The sequence below is a fragment of the Tamandua tetradactyla genome, chromosome 9, assembly GCF_023851605.1.
Source record: "Tamandua tetradactyla isolate mTamTet1 chromosome 9, mTamTet1.pri, whole genome shotgun sequence".
Lineage (NCBI taxonomy): Eukaryota > Metazoa > Chordata > Mammalia > Pilosa > Myrmecophagidae > Tamandua > Tamandua tetradactyla.
In genome coordinates, this window is record NC_135335.1 from 2,898,210 (window position 1) to 2,912,633 (window position 14,424).

At 54.9% G+C, this 14,424-nt stretch overlaps 1 protein-coding gene across 3 annotated transcripts in view; it reads right to left on the reverse strand.

Annotated features, from left to right (window-relative positions):
* Nucleotides 1-932: 932 nt before the first annotated feature.
* Nucleotides 933-14,424, reverse strand: part of OSBPL5 (oxysterol binding protein like 5) — a 54,904-nt gene continuing 41,412 nt past the window's right edge. For 2 of the 3 annotated variants that reach the window (XM_077115396.1, XM_077115395.1), the window contains exons 15-22: nucleotides 8,282-8,379; nucleotides 7,862-7,951; nucleotides 7,649-7,782; nucleotides 6,999-7,184; nucleotides 6,636-6,762; nucleotides 3,668-3,803; nucleotides 3,088-3,190; nucleotides 933-2,053 (exon numbers count right to left, since the gene is read on the reverse strand). In XM_077115396.1, coding sequence (XP_076971511.1) covers nucleotides 1,915-2,053; nucleotides 3,088-3,190; nucleotides 3,668-3,803; nucleotides 6,636-6,762; nucleotides 6,999-7,184; nucleotides 7,649-7,782; nucleotides 7,862-7,951; nucleotides 8,282-8,379 — 1,013 coding nt within the window. In that variant the 3' untranslated portion in view covers nucleotides 933-1,914. Of the gene's footprint in view, nucleotides 2,054-3,087; nucleotides 3,191-3,667; nucleotides 3,804-6,635; nucleotides 6,763-6,998; nucleotides 7,185-7,648; nucleotides 7,783-7,861; nucleotides 7,952-8,281; nucleotides 8,380-14,424 lie in introns of those variants that run through there. The other variant, XM_077115397.1, reaches the window with a different exon arrangement.

Below are 14,424 nucleotides of genomic sequence, written 5' to 3' on the forward strand. Positions count from 1 at the left end.
CTGTGGCAGGCCGGGAGGGGGGCCTTGGTCTGCTCTCTGAATAGCCCTGGGGGTATGAGCAAGACCACTGGCTCCAGGACTTCTGGCCCAAACGGAACTGGTGTACAAATGGCATGCCCTGGGGGGTACTGTTCTCTGGGGGACACTGCCCTCGGTGGGGGGGGCAGGACCGGGAGCCAAGTCTGCTCTGGGGCTGAGATGTGGCCTCTGGGGAGGTGCTGGTGGTAGTGCCTGGCTGCCCCTTCCTGGGTCCTGGCCCTGGGGCAGGGGGCTGGGGTCCGGGACGACAGCGGCCTCCAGCATCCTCTGGGGTCCACTTGGCAGCAGGTGCTGCCATCTCAGCTCCCCCTATCCCTGTTGTGCCTTTCCTCGTTTGTGCTCAAAGGGGTGGCTGCACTCTCCCTCTGCTAAGGTGTGTGGGGTCTGCAGCCAGGGGTGTCCAGGCCTCCTGGGTATCCGGGACTGTGCCCCTGCAGGGGCCACTCGTACTGACCCTAGTGGCTGCGCGGAACAAAAGCAAGGGACCAGCTGGGTCTCCCCTTCTCGGAGGGCAGAGACCTGGCACCATGGGCTGGAGTGAATCCCTTCCTGTCTGCACCAGTCGTGGGGACTCCCTAGAGTATTCTGGTGGCCAGTGCCCTCCAGTCTCTGTGTCCCCCTCTGGCTCATTGTAGGGCTGGTGCGACCCCAGGCTCCCCGCATATGGTCCAGAAGGGGGGCGTCTCCCCCTGCCCCTCCATCACCACTCTGACCCCACGCCAGATCTGCTTCTTCCCGCCTCCTCCCCTGCGCCCCTCTTCTCTGTTCTCATGCGCCCTGCCCCTCCCTCTGCACCTCAGCCCCACCCAGCCCCTTGCTGGCTTTGTGTCTCCCCAGGAGTCCTCCCCCCCCCACCGTTCCCAGGACCCCCCAAGAAAAGGCCATGCGGTGTATGTGTCTGTTTATTTCAGTGGACGGTGGGTGAGCAGTCCCTGATTCAGGGGGTGGAGAGCATGGATACAAAAGTTGGTGGTGAGTTAGCTGGGTGATACCCCCCAGGGCGGCTTAAGGCTCTGTATGTCCATATACACACGGGAGGGTGCTTGGACACACGCACACTCATAGCACACAGGGCCCCTGTCACAGGAACCAAGGCCAGAAAGGAGACACCCGCCGCTGTTCGCAGCTGCCCAAATATTGCAATGACCTTTACTAAAAAAGTGTGAACCAGGAAGACTGTGCGTGGATCAGAGCAAGTTACCAACCTGTGCCCTCCCGGCTGGAGGCGCTCAGTCCCCTTCCCTGTGCACCCCGCGGCCAGACAGGCTCTCACCTGCGTGTACCTGCGAGTACCTGCGCCAAGACGCACGGGGAACCCGGGCACCGGCTGGCGACTAGAAAGCACAACGGCTGAGTGGAAACCCAAACACCCTCCCAGAGCTGCGGAGGCCGCTCCTGCGCCCACCCGAAGTCCCTTCATGGAGCGTCCCCACGGCTGTGCGTCCTCGCGTGGGTGCCCCCGCGGACTCCGGAACTGGTGCGGGCTTTCTCTGTCCCCACCGGCAGGCGGCCGTCCCCAGCCCGAGCAGGCATCCGTCGCCCCTGCCGGGTAAGTGGGGGTCCCTGGAAGTGACCCGCGAGAAAACCAGGCGCAATGCACAATCGAAGCTGCATTTGGCTTTAGCATTAAGGCTGGGCAGGGCGGGTTCCTTGCAGGCGAGGTGGACGCCTCCCCAGGAGGGGCCCAGCTCCCGCGGGCCCCTGTGCGTCCCCAGGTCTCTGTGGCGCCCCTCTGCCGCGGGGGTCGCGCATCCACGCGGCCCTGGGCGCCGCCTCCGCCTCTGCGAGGCTGGATAAAGTGCTGGGTCCGTCGGACAGAGCGCCGGGGCCGGCAGGGGTCCTCAGGCGACGCTGCCGCCGCCCCCGCAGGGCCCCTTATTTGAGGATGGAGTTAATGAGCAGCTGGCACGCCAGAAACACGCAGAGCAGGAGCCAGGAGCGCGGGTTCTGCAGGAGGCCCGGGGCCGGCGTCTGCCCCGCCTGCGCCGCGGAGCTCAGCATGGCCGAGAGGTGCCTGCAAAGACAGGGCTGTGCCAGGACGGCCGGCGGGCGGGATGCCTCTGGGTGTGGGGCCGGTGCCGGGACGCACGGAGGCTGGAGGCAGCCAGGGAGCAGCCCTGCCCTCCAGGAACACAAGCAAATCGGAAGAGAAGGTAGGGGGCAGCCCCAGCAGGGCTCAGCCGAGAAGGAGGCGGGGCCGAGCAGTAGGGGTGGCCAAAGGGGGCGGGGCCGAGCAGTAGGGGTGGTCAGAGAAGGGGGCGGAGCCGAGCAGTTGGGGAGGCCAAAGGGGGCGGGGCCGAGCAGTAGGGGTGCCGAGAGAAGGGGGTGGGTCAAGTACCGGACGGGCTCCCAGAGCAGTGGCTTAGGGGAAGTTGGGCTTTCTGGGGCAGAAACTTCTATTTCCTTCACCACAGCCTCACCCTGAGGCTCCCACAACCCCCCACCCCGCACCTGTATCACCCCTGCCCAGCCCAGGGTGTTCAGTCCCGACGTCAGAGCCCGCTTGCCTCCCTCGACTCCTCCCTGCCCGCTGCACCCTCCTCCAGGAAGCCTGCCCCGTCTGCACTTGCAGCCCGCTTGCCCTCGTCTCTAGGTGCCAGGCCCCCCTGTCTGGACACCCTCCAGGCCCCCTCCCTGCCCCAGCACTCCCCTGGGCTCTGGGCCTGGGGCTGAGGCCTCTGCCTGTGCCGGGGGGGGGGGGGGGGGGGGGGGGGAAGGGGAAAAGTAAAAGGGAACTGTAGGGACAGGAAGAGCCACTGAGTGCTCCCTGGGCGCCTCGTGCCAAGCTCAACCCTTCCCAGGATCCCACCCTGTCTCCAGGATGCTGACGTCACCTAGTGTACAGAAGGGGAGACTGAGGCATAACCAGCCTGAACCCAAATCCCAGCCTGGACTGGAAGCCAGGGGCCGGGCTTGGGAGCCTGGGGCCCAAACTGTGGCCGGCAGGCAGTCCCTGCCCCTTTATTAGCCCACCAGCTGTGCGTGAGGCTGTGGGGACTGGCCTCGCCCTGGGGTCCCAGGAGCCCCTGCCCCGAGAGCCGGGCCTACCTGTGCAGCTCCTGCTGGGCCTCCCGGATGGAAAGGACGGCCTCGTGCAGCACCTGCAGCCGCCGCGCCTCCTTCCCGCACTGAGGGCACAGGCTGCCAGCGCCTGAAATCCCAGGTTGGCAGGACAGGGGGGTGGGGAGAGGGTAAGAGAGGGTGAGCCCGGGAGTCACAGGGCCCACAGTGCAGCCATGGGGTTGCACCCAGCTCAAGGTGTGAGGACAGTGGGAGGCAGAGCCCCCAAGGGGATGTCCCCGGGGGAGGGGGTCGCTGGGCTCCACTGGCCTCTGCAAAGCCCTGGGGACAGGAGGGGCCCAGGAGAGGCTTGGCCACCAAACAGGCGGAGATCGAGTCCAAACACCCAGGCACCCAAGGAGAGCCACGGAGCCGGACGCAGAGAGCTGAGGGTCCCACGCTGATGGGCACGCCTGCCCCCCTTAAGGAGGCTACCCCTCCCCTGGACTGTGCAGTCTCCCCCTGGACCCCAGGCTCCCCCACGCCCTCCGCCCCCCAAGAGCAGGGCAGCCCTCCCCTCCAGCCCTTTGCGGGCCGGGCTTCCAGGCGCCCACCGGGCAGGGCTCACCCAGCACATCATCGTCGTCGTCGTCGTCGTCGTCTGAGAGCTCAGGACCGGACTCGGGCGTGGAGCTGCTGCTCTCCGTGGCCTGGCTGTGGCCGGAGGGCTGGTCGCTGGCCTTGCGGAGCCTGCGGTCTGGGCCCTGCAGGGAGATGGGGCTGCTGCAGTGGGGGCCCACGGCACGCCCCGCCCCCACCCCCTGCAGCCCCCACCGCCTGGCCCTGGGCTCTGGCCGTGCCTACAGCACACACGGCTCCCTCCAGCGGGGAGAGGCCTCCCGCACAGCCGGGACACGCCCTGGCCCACCGGGTGCACCACCCTCGGGGACAGGACACTGGCCTTTTGCAGCAGGACGGCTCTAGCAGAGGCGGCGGGGAGGCGGTGGGGACAGAGGGGGCGGAGTCCCGGACCTGGTACAGACTTAGAGGTGGCTTCCCCTCTCTGGGCCTCAGTTTCCTTGTGGGCCCCGGCAGGGGGTGAGGGTGGCCAGCCAGTGTGGACAGCCCTGCCTGTCCCGAGCTTCAGCCCAGTAAAAGCAGAGGGGACGGAGGGGGGTGGAGGCGGGTCTGCAAAGCCCGAGGGCTCAGGCCACCACCGGGACCAAAGGACTTCCAGGGAAATTTCCCAATTGCATGCTCCTAAAAAGGGCCTTTGAAGTTTAACCATGATGGTATGGAAAAAACCCAAACATTTTAATGCAGAAGTGTTGGGTTAAATAATTTGGGTGTGGGGGGGTGCATGGTGCAGGAATTGAACCCAGGTCTCCTGCATGCAAGGCGAGCATTCTACCACTGAACCACCCGCGTGCCCTGGGTTCAGTAATTTAATTCAATTCTTTTCCACGACGGAGGTACATGCTTCCTGGGAAGCTGATAAACGTGTACTTGGATACATCCTCAGGCTTACTCAGGAATGCAAGGTTTGAACCTTTAGACCGGTTTGAAGTATATAATTAGAAGAATCCCCTGATATTTTCAGAGTTTAACTCTCTGGCAGCTTACTAGATCACAAATCCGGATAAATATACTATCACAGATGCACACAGGTAGGTGATGTATATATATATGTATTTTCTCTCCCGATCTCATCACTTTTCTTCAGTTTAGCGTAGAGTCACTTTTGACAAAGAGCATTTTCACCCTATTAGAAACTGCTTCCTTATTGCCAGACAAACTCTGACGTCCTTATTATTCCATATATTATTTTTCTATAGTAATGAGTGCCAATCTAGAAAGAACTGTAAATAAATAAAATAAAATAAATGCAGATTCTCATGGAGCGAAAGTTTTGCTCATGTGCTTAGAGCAAGGAAATGGGTTTTCCTTTATTGTTAGAAAACAAGGGGAATAATAAAAATATGCTTATTTGTTTACAGCACATGCATTTTCATTATCTATAAGCAAAAGGAATAAGATCACTCCAGACCCTTAATTTTAAAACTTCTTTCACAACCTGTATAAAAATGTGAGAGAATACGTACATTTAAGTTAAATTGGGTCCCAGAGTCATTTTCCCCTCACCATCATGGTTAAACACCGCAGGATCGTCAAAGGTTTTTATGACTGATATTGCACACATTTGTGTGTTTTGGGAATATGTGTGTTTATATTTGAAAGAAACAAAAGCTGAGTGATTACTAAGAGTATGATGGAAATAGTATGAACTGTAAAAGTAGAAGTATTGTGGCAGGTGAATTTGGAACAAAAAGACCAAATCTGACTTCACGCTTGCTTCCCCATCCCACTCATTATTTCATTTATCTCTTCATTTAGTCCCTTTCCCTTTCTTATCATCCGCAGCATATTCCTAATGTTTTCTGTCACCTTTGGTCTCTTTTCACCCTCTTCTTATGCCTCCCCAGTGATGTAAGAACACTAAATCAACTTTTGAAAGTCATATAATGGGGATCAGCCATGAATTCCTCTGTCACCTTGAAAACTTTTCTTTTTAAAAAAATTTTTCTATTTTATTTTGTTTCAAATACCAAAAAACACATAACAAACGCAAACATTCCTATTTTGATGATTCTGTTCTACATATAGAATCAGTAATTCACAATATCATCACATAGCTGCATATTCATCATCATGATCATTTCTTGGAACATTTGCATCTATTCAGAAAAAGAAATAAAACGAAAACAGAAAAAAAAAATGTATACATACCATACCCCTTACCCCTCCCTTTCACTGATCACTACTGAAAACTTTTAAAAGCCTGAATTCCTGCATAAACACTCCCAGATTTTCTGAATCATGTGGTCTATATTTTGTTTACTTGTGAATAAATCATGAAACTGTTGAAACATGAAAAAAAAAAAGAAAGGTCCCTGGAGTGCAGGAACGGGCAGAGCGAAGCTCGTTCAGGGGCAGTTGCTGGATTAACAAGGTCCCCAAGTCTGGGCCTGGGGGCAGGAGCGGCTCCTCCGCTGGCTGCCTGGGACTTGCCCTCCAGCCTTGGCAGCTTCCTCGGGGGCCTTCCCCTGAGCACACCTGCTGCCCTGGGCAGGGAGCTGGCCTCTGCTGCTTGCCCTTCCCCTGGCACCTGCCCCCTGAGTGGCTGACCCCCTCCCAGGCCCCTCCAGGCCATGGGCCTCTTCCCCTGGGGAGGACCATGGAGCCCACCTGAGGCGGCAGGTGCTGTGAGCACACCTGGGCCAACCACGCGGCGGGATGGGGCACCCCCTGGTGGCTGCTGAGGGCGTGGCGGCGGTTCCTGGCCCCCCAAGGGGACACTGTAAGCGTCCCTCAAAGTCAGAGGGACCCTCCAGGCCCCTTCAGGCCCCTTCTTTCTGGAGCCCACTGACTTCCCTCCTGCCCACTCGAGGCCAGGCGGCTGTGCAAACCTGGCTCATCCTTTTCCCACCCGAGCGAGGTCCTCGGCTCTCCCGACCCCACCTTGCCACGTGCCACTGACACCGCAGATGGTGGTCCTGGGACCCTTAGGTGGGAGCCAGTGAGCGGGGGGCGCTGACCTTGTGCCCGGTCCCTGGGCTGCCCAGGAAGGTGGTCTGGCCGGTCACGGGCTCCCGACGGAGGGTGTGCAGGACCCCGTCTTCTTCGTACTGGGCGACGTCCCTCGTGGGGTCCCAGGGGCTGTGGCTGGAGGGTCCAGAGGGTCCGGGGTGGAGGCGGTGGCCCTCGGGATGAGGGGTCCTGGCCCGCCCTCTGCTCCCAGCAGTGGTCAGTACCCTCCAGTGGGGCCAGGCTGGGCAGCCCCAGACGGGCGTCCCCCGTGCAGCCCAGGCCCTCCATCACTCGCTCCTCCGGGCAAAGGGGCTGATGCTGGGGGCGGGGTGGGGTCTGCGGGTCCCCCAGGGCCGCCCGGCCACACTCACTTCTCATAGCGGTAGCGCCACTCCTGGGTGGCGGGGTCCAGGTGGAAGAGCTGCGGCTTCCAGGGTGCCGGGCTGTGCTGGTGCTCGCGGGCTCGCTGCCGCTGCATCTCCTCCAGGGCAAACTTCTCCTGCGTGGCCTTGTGCTGGTCGCCCGCGCCGATGGCCCTGGTGACGTGCTGCCAGAGCCTGCGGAGCAGGGGACCAATCTGAGTGGGGACTTGGGCCGCCCACCTCCTGGCAGCCTGGAATCAGGGTCTCTGAGCACTGGAAGGGATGCCTCAGAGCAATTCTGCTTGATTGCCCCTGGTGATGGGGAGCTCACTCTCTCACAAGGCACTGTTTATTCATCAAACGATGGTCCATTCTTTTCCCACGCCGAGTCCTCATTCCCACCTGCAGGCCCTTCATTGTGGCACTGCGGGTCTCCGGCCTGAGGCAGCCCTGTGGTCTGCAGCAGTGACAGGGACCCCCTGGCCTGCTCCTGTCCAGAATCACCCCCTACTCCTTCCAGCTGCCCCCTGCATGACATGTCATCCTCCATGAGAGGCTCGTGTGAGGCCTGCCCTCCTGGACAGGGACACGGTCATCTTGCTGGCCTGGGGAGTGGCTGCCGCCTTGGGCCAGGGTCAGGGGTCCCTCAGGGGCTTCACCTCTCGGACTCCAGCTCCATCTGTTCCTCCAGCAGCACCGTGTACCGCGTCAGCCTCTGCCTGCGGGTTTCCCCCGTCGGGTTCCAGAAGAGCTGGGTGTTTCCGCTGCCCTCCTTGATGAAGACTTCTCTGTCCTGCCCGAGAGCCCGGGCGGGGTCAGAGGGGCCGCCCGGGTGGGCAGCCCCTGCCCCCGCCCGCCCCAGGGCGCCTTACCCAGTGTCCCACGAGGCTCGCCAGCACCTCCTCCCCCGACACAATCCTGCCCGAGATCTGGTTGATGCTCGTGCTGCCCCCGAAGAAAGGCTGCGGGGACAGGGGGCCTCCCGCACGGTCAGCGGGCCCGTCCGAGGTCCGTCCTCACGGACAGAGTGGTCAGTGCACGGGGAGAGCGGGCTCGCAGGACACACTCGCCCCACACCCCACCAGGGCCCCGGACGTGGGGACTCTCCAGGCCTCTCTCCCACCCTGGGGACACGCCCGTCCTGTCCTGGGGCTGCCCAGAGCAGCTGTGACCACCTGCGCCCACCCAGGCAGCTTCCCTGGGCCCAGGGAGGGCGGAGGGGAGTCCCCAGGGCCCATGTACCCCTCCCCTCTCTGGGACCTGGCCGGCCGGGGAGCTGCAGCCGTCCTTACCTTGAGCTTGAACTCGAGCTCCGCACACAGGTTGTTCCTCTCGCACAGGACGGTCACCTTCCCCCCCAGCTCCATCGTCATGGTGCCGTACAGGACCCCTGAGAGGCCAAGGGGTGCAGTCAGCGCGGCCAGGGGTACTCCCCAGGGGAAGTGGAGGCTGGGGGGGTGCCTGGCTCCACGGCGACTGTCCCCCAGGAACATGGTCTCTGGGGTGGGACAGGCGGCCTTCTGCCTAGAACCTGCCCCCATCTCTGCTGGGCCGCCCTGCCGGCAGCCCCATGCTCTGGGCTCCGAGTGCCCCTCGTGTCCTGAGACCCTGCGCCTGCCACTGTCTGACCTGGAGTCCCTGCTCCAACGTCAGCTCCTACGGGCAGCCACCAGCCCGGCTCATGTCACTCCCCAGGACAGGGCAGGCACACACGGACACCAGCGCCCAGGACAGGGCAGGCACACACGGACACCAGCACCCAGGGCAGGGCGGGCACGCACAGACCCCAGCGCAAAGGACAGGGTGGGCACACATGGACACCAGCGCCCAGGGCAGGACGGGCACACACGGACCCCAGCGCTCAGGGCAGGGCGGGCACGCATGGACCCCAGCGCCCAGGGCAGGGCGGGCACGCACGGACCCCAGAGCCCAGGGCAGGGCGGGCACGCACGGACCCCAGCGCCCAGGGCAGGGCGGGCATGCATGGACCCCAGCGCCCAGGACAGGGTGGGCACGCACGGACCCCAGCGCCCAGGACAGGGCTGGCACCCAGGCCAGGCTTGGCACAGTTCTTTTGAATTAACACTTATTCTTTGAATCAGTGATGGAAAGACTGAATCTTCCCATGTCTTGCCATATGGAGGACTGTCTAATTAAAGAAAAAAACTGAGAAATTATTTCCGCTCTAAGCACTTAGAAATGTGGGATAAATTTCTCTCTAAAGAATAAAGGAAACAAACCACAGACACACAACAAGGCTGCATGCCATAGTGGCGCCCAGAAGCGCCCTGAGACCCCTCCCAGCTCTCATGGTGGAGAACACGCAGCCTAGTAGGAGCCGAGCAGAGTCTCCGGGGTAAAGGGCACGAAAGCAGACTGCGGAAGGCGTGGGACGGGACTCTCTGCCGGGTGCAGGGACCGGGGAGATACTGGGCTTCTTGGCTATACCTTGTTTTGTCGTTTTGACTTTGGAAAAAGGTACACGTTTGGCATAATTATAAAACCAAATTAATGCAAAGTCCCCTTCGGGGAATGGTGAGAATGGGGGAAAACTCAACTTCCCCAAGTTGAATTCTTGATATTCTCACAAGCAGCGTGGACAACCAAAGCTATAGGCTGAGCCCCCAGTCTTGAGGTTTGTTCATATGAAACTTAACCCCACAAAGGATAGGTCAAGTCTACTTAAAATTTAGGCCTAAGAGTCACCCTCAAGAGAGCCTCTTTTGTTGCTCAGATGTGGCCCCTCTCTCCAGCCAACACAACGAGCAGTCTCTCCACCCTCCCCCTGTCTACGTGGGACATGACTCCCAGGAGTGTGGACCTTCCTGGCAACGTGGGACAGAAATCCTAGAAAGAGCTGAGACTCAACATCAAGGGACTGAGAAATCCTTCTCGACCAAAAGGGGGAAGAGTGAAATGAGACAAAGTGTCAATGGCTGAGAAATTCCAAACATAGTTGAGAGGTTATCCTGGAGGTTATTCTTACGCATTAAGTAGATATCACCTTGTTATCCAAGATGTAGTGGAGAGGCTGGAGGGAACTGCCTGAAAGTGTAGAGCTGTGTTCCAGTAGCCATGTTTCTTGAAGATGATTGTATAATGATACAGCTTTCACAACATGACTGTGTGATTGTGAAAACCTTGTGTCTGATGCTCCTTTTATCTACCTTGTCAACAGATGAGTAAAACATATGGAATAAAAATAAATAATAGGGAGAACAAATGTTAAAATAATAAACTTAGATTGAAATGCTAGTGATCAATGAAAGGGAGGGGTGGGAGGTATGGTATGTATGAATTTTTTTCTGTTGTCTTTTTATTTCTTTTTCTGAATAGAGGCAAATGTTCCAAGAAATGATCATGATGATGAATATACAACTATGTGATGATATTGTAAATTACTGATTATATATGTAGAATGGAATGATCAAAAGTTAAGAATGTTAGTATTTGTTTGGTGTTTATGGGGTTTTAAAAAAAATTTAAAAATTAACAAAAAGGATGTGTTTCTTTCTTGTCATATTTTTCAAAAAAATTTAAATTAATAAAAAAAAATCAAACTAGAGAAGGAACTGCTAGTGAATAAAAGTAAAATTAAATAAATACCCCAAATCTGGTTCCAGCTGGTGGCATACCCGCGGAGAGGCACTGCAGCAGGCGACTTTAAAACCTGAGTGGGGTACACCCAGGATAAAAGCAATCGCCCAAACCAACCCACACATCTGTGGTGGTGGGGATGCATGTGATTCTATGTCTGCTACATGCGTGACGTGGGATAAGAGGGACGAATGATCATGGTGTGGTGTCACTGAAAACCGGGCTTTTGGACCTGGGGGAGAGACAGCCCAGGTGCAAATCCAACGACACAAGGGATCCCTGCTGCTTTGAACCCAGATCAGGTGTGACTCACCGTGGTGTCTTTTCTTAGAAAAATATTTTTATGGACAAATCATATATAGTCCATACGTGGTGCACAATCGATGGCTCACGGCATCAGCACATAGCTGTGCAGTCATCACCACGATCACTTTCTATAATATTTGCATCATTCCAGAAAAAGAAAGAAAAAACCAGTGCCTGCCCATGAGAAAACAAAAACAACCCATAGGCACCACACCCCTTACCCCTCCCTCTCACTGACCACCAGTGTTTCCATCTACCCAATGTATCTTACCCTTTGTCCCCTATTATTTCTTTGTTCTTTTACCCATTGTATCTTAACACAAAGACTTCCAGGCTCAGTTCCCTGAAAACCCGCAGAGACAACAACCAAACCTCATGTGCGAAGCCTGCCTGGCCTCCAGGTCACGATCTCTAGAAAGCATTTCCCACCGAAAGGAACGTGGGGCGACCTGGGGAAATGGCTCATCCCAGGCGTCTATCAGGTCACTGCGTGAAAAGTGCAGGGGTCACCTTGAAGGGCTGCCCACTGGCCAACGACAGACAACTTAACATCAGAAAGGGCAACCCCTGGGATGCTCTGAAGCCATCAAATAAGTCCAAGTCAAATAATGCTCAGAGCAACCAAACCACAATGGCCCCCCTTGGAAGATGCCAGAACATAAGCTTTCACCTCTGGCTGGTTTCCAGACACATGCAGGAAGCGAAGGCTAAGACGGAGTTATGACAACCTGGCAAAGTGCTAAAGGAATGACCCACACAAAGCTGGCCTGCTGAGACCTGGACAGCCTTGCCTTGTCTTTTTTCCCTTCCTTACTTTTTTTCTTTTCCACTCTTTCCTTCTTTCTTTCTTTCTTTTTGCATAACATAATATTCAAAGTGTGCCATTTTCAACAAAAAATTACGAAGCATACAAAGAAACAAGACAGTGTGGCCCATTCACAGGTAAAAAAAGAGAAATTATCAGAAAAGTTCCATTAGGAAGCACAGACAGTGGACTTGCTAAACAAAGACTTTCTACTAAGTGGTCTTAAATACACTCGAAGAACTAAAAGAAACCAGGAGAACAATGTCTCAACAAATAGAGAATCTCAATAAAAAGACAGACATTATGGAATGGGAACTTTGTAGCTGAAAAGTACAGTAACTGATATGAAAAGTTCAATAGAGGGCTCATAGTAAATTTGAGCAGACAAAAGAATCAGCAAACTAGCCAGATGAAATTATCCAATTGGAGGAATAGGACGAAAAAAGAGTGAAGAAAAGTGAACAGAGCCTTAGAAACTCGTGGGACACGAGGGCATACCATCATAAACATATTGGGAGTCCCAGAAGGAGAGGAGAGAGGGGGCAGAAAAAATATTTGAAGAAATAATGTCCAAAAACTTCCCAAATTTGATAAAATATATGACTCTGCACATTCAGAAAGTTCAAGGAATTCTAAGCAGGATAAACGTAAAGAACTTGACACCGAGGCACGTTATAAACAAACTGCTGAAACCAGCAATAAAGAGAATCTTGAAAGGAGTAAGAGAGAAGACTTGTCACCTACAAGAGTTCCTCAGTAAGATTAACAACTCATTTCTCATAATAAATCAAAAGCAGGGATGACATATTAAAGTGCTGAAAGGAAAATACGTGCTAACCAATTCTACAGCTGGCAAAACTGTACTTCAAGAAGGAAGGACAAATTCTCAGATAAACATTCTCACATAAACAATGACCTGCCCTGCAGGAAATGCTAAAGGTTGGCCTTCAGGCTGAAATGAAAGGACCCTGGATAATAGCTTGAAGCCACACATAGGTAAATATAAAAACCAGTAGTTCACATATTTTGGTTTCTAACTCCTCTTTTTTTTTCCTACGTGAATAAAAGAGAAATGCCTAACACATTAATTACAAATGCATGTTAATGGGGACACAACATATCATCTATGACACTGGTGGGATAAAGGATAATGTATAGAAGCAGTTTTCATATACCAAAGAAGCTAAGCTGGCATTAATTCAACCAAATTTGCCCTGGCAGAGAGGGGGCGGGGCTGACAGAAAAAACCAACCAACCCACCAGAGGGTTTTTGGGTTGGACAGCACAAAATACTGGAAAAGGGTTGGACCCAAGGAAAGGGGGCACATGGGGCCTGGAGATATACAGGGCAACGTATCAACTTACGCTCTTGATTGACAAACGGGAGGAGAGGGGTCCGGCTCTGAAAAGGCTCTTTTTTGGCTTTGTTTCTACTCCTTAACAGCTCATGAGAGAGAACTGGAAGCCTTCCCAGGCTCCAGCAGTGCCCGAGGCAAGGGCGGAATTAAGCTTGTCTGAGAGACAAAGTAAAGACACAGATGAAAGGAGCTAATTCCCGAAAACCGTGACAGGTGAGCATGCTGCGCTCACAGAGGTGCCCAGAGAATGGGTTTAGGGGACACTGGCTGCCCCCGAGCCCCAGCGCCGAGGCAGGGCTGCAGGTGGGTGCTGCTGGGAACTCTCCAGAGCCCTCCACCCAGCTGCTGTCGGTGCCAGCCCCAAAGCAAGATTTAAATCAAACTGCGGATTAAAACTAGAGCTCATTTTACAGTGAGGACAGTTTCGCTGCACCTACCCACAGGTCTGAGCCCATAGGTAGGGCCCGCCCCCCACCTCCCAAGACCAGTTAATTTTGAGTAACTGCATATTGTCAGAAAAGTGATTGGCACCAAAGCTATAGGCAGAGCCCCCAGTCTTGGGGTTTGTTCATATGGAACTTAACCCCAGAAAGGACAGGCTAAGCCTACTTAAAATTAGGCCTAAGAGTCACCCCCAGGAGAACCTCTTTTGTTGCTCAGATGTGGCCTCTCTCTCCAGCCAACACAACAAGCAAACTCACCACCCTCCCCATGTCTACGTGGGACATGACTCCCAGGGGTGTGGACCTTCCTGGCAACGTGGGACAGAAATCCTAGAAAGAGCTGAGACCCAGCATCAAGGGATTGAGAGAAACTTCTCGACCAAAAGGGGGAAGAGTGAAATGAGATAAAGTGTCAATGGCTGAGAGATTCCAAACAGAGTCGAGAGGTTATCCTGGAGGTTATTCTTACGCATTAAGTAGATATCACCTTGTTATTCAAGATGTAATGGAGAGGTTGGAGGGAACTGCCTGAAAATGTAGAACTGTGTTCCAGTAGCCATGTTTCTTGAAGATGACTGTATAATGATAGAGTTTTCACAATGTGACTGTGTGATTGTAAAAACCTTGTGTCTGATGCTCCTTTTATCTACCTTGTCAACAGATGAGTAGAACATATGGACTAAAAACAAATAATAGGGGGAACAAATGTTAAAATTTTAGTAGATTGGAATGCTAGTGATCAATGAAAGGGAGGGGTAAGGGGTATGGTATGCATAATTTTTTTTTCTGTTTTCGCTTTATTTTTCTGAATAGATGCAAATGTTCTAAGAAATGATCATGATGATGAATATGTAACTATGTGATGATACTGTGAATTACTGATTATATTTGTAAAACGGAATGATCAAACTAGGAATGTTTGCATT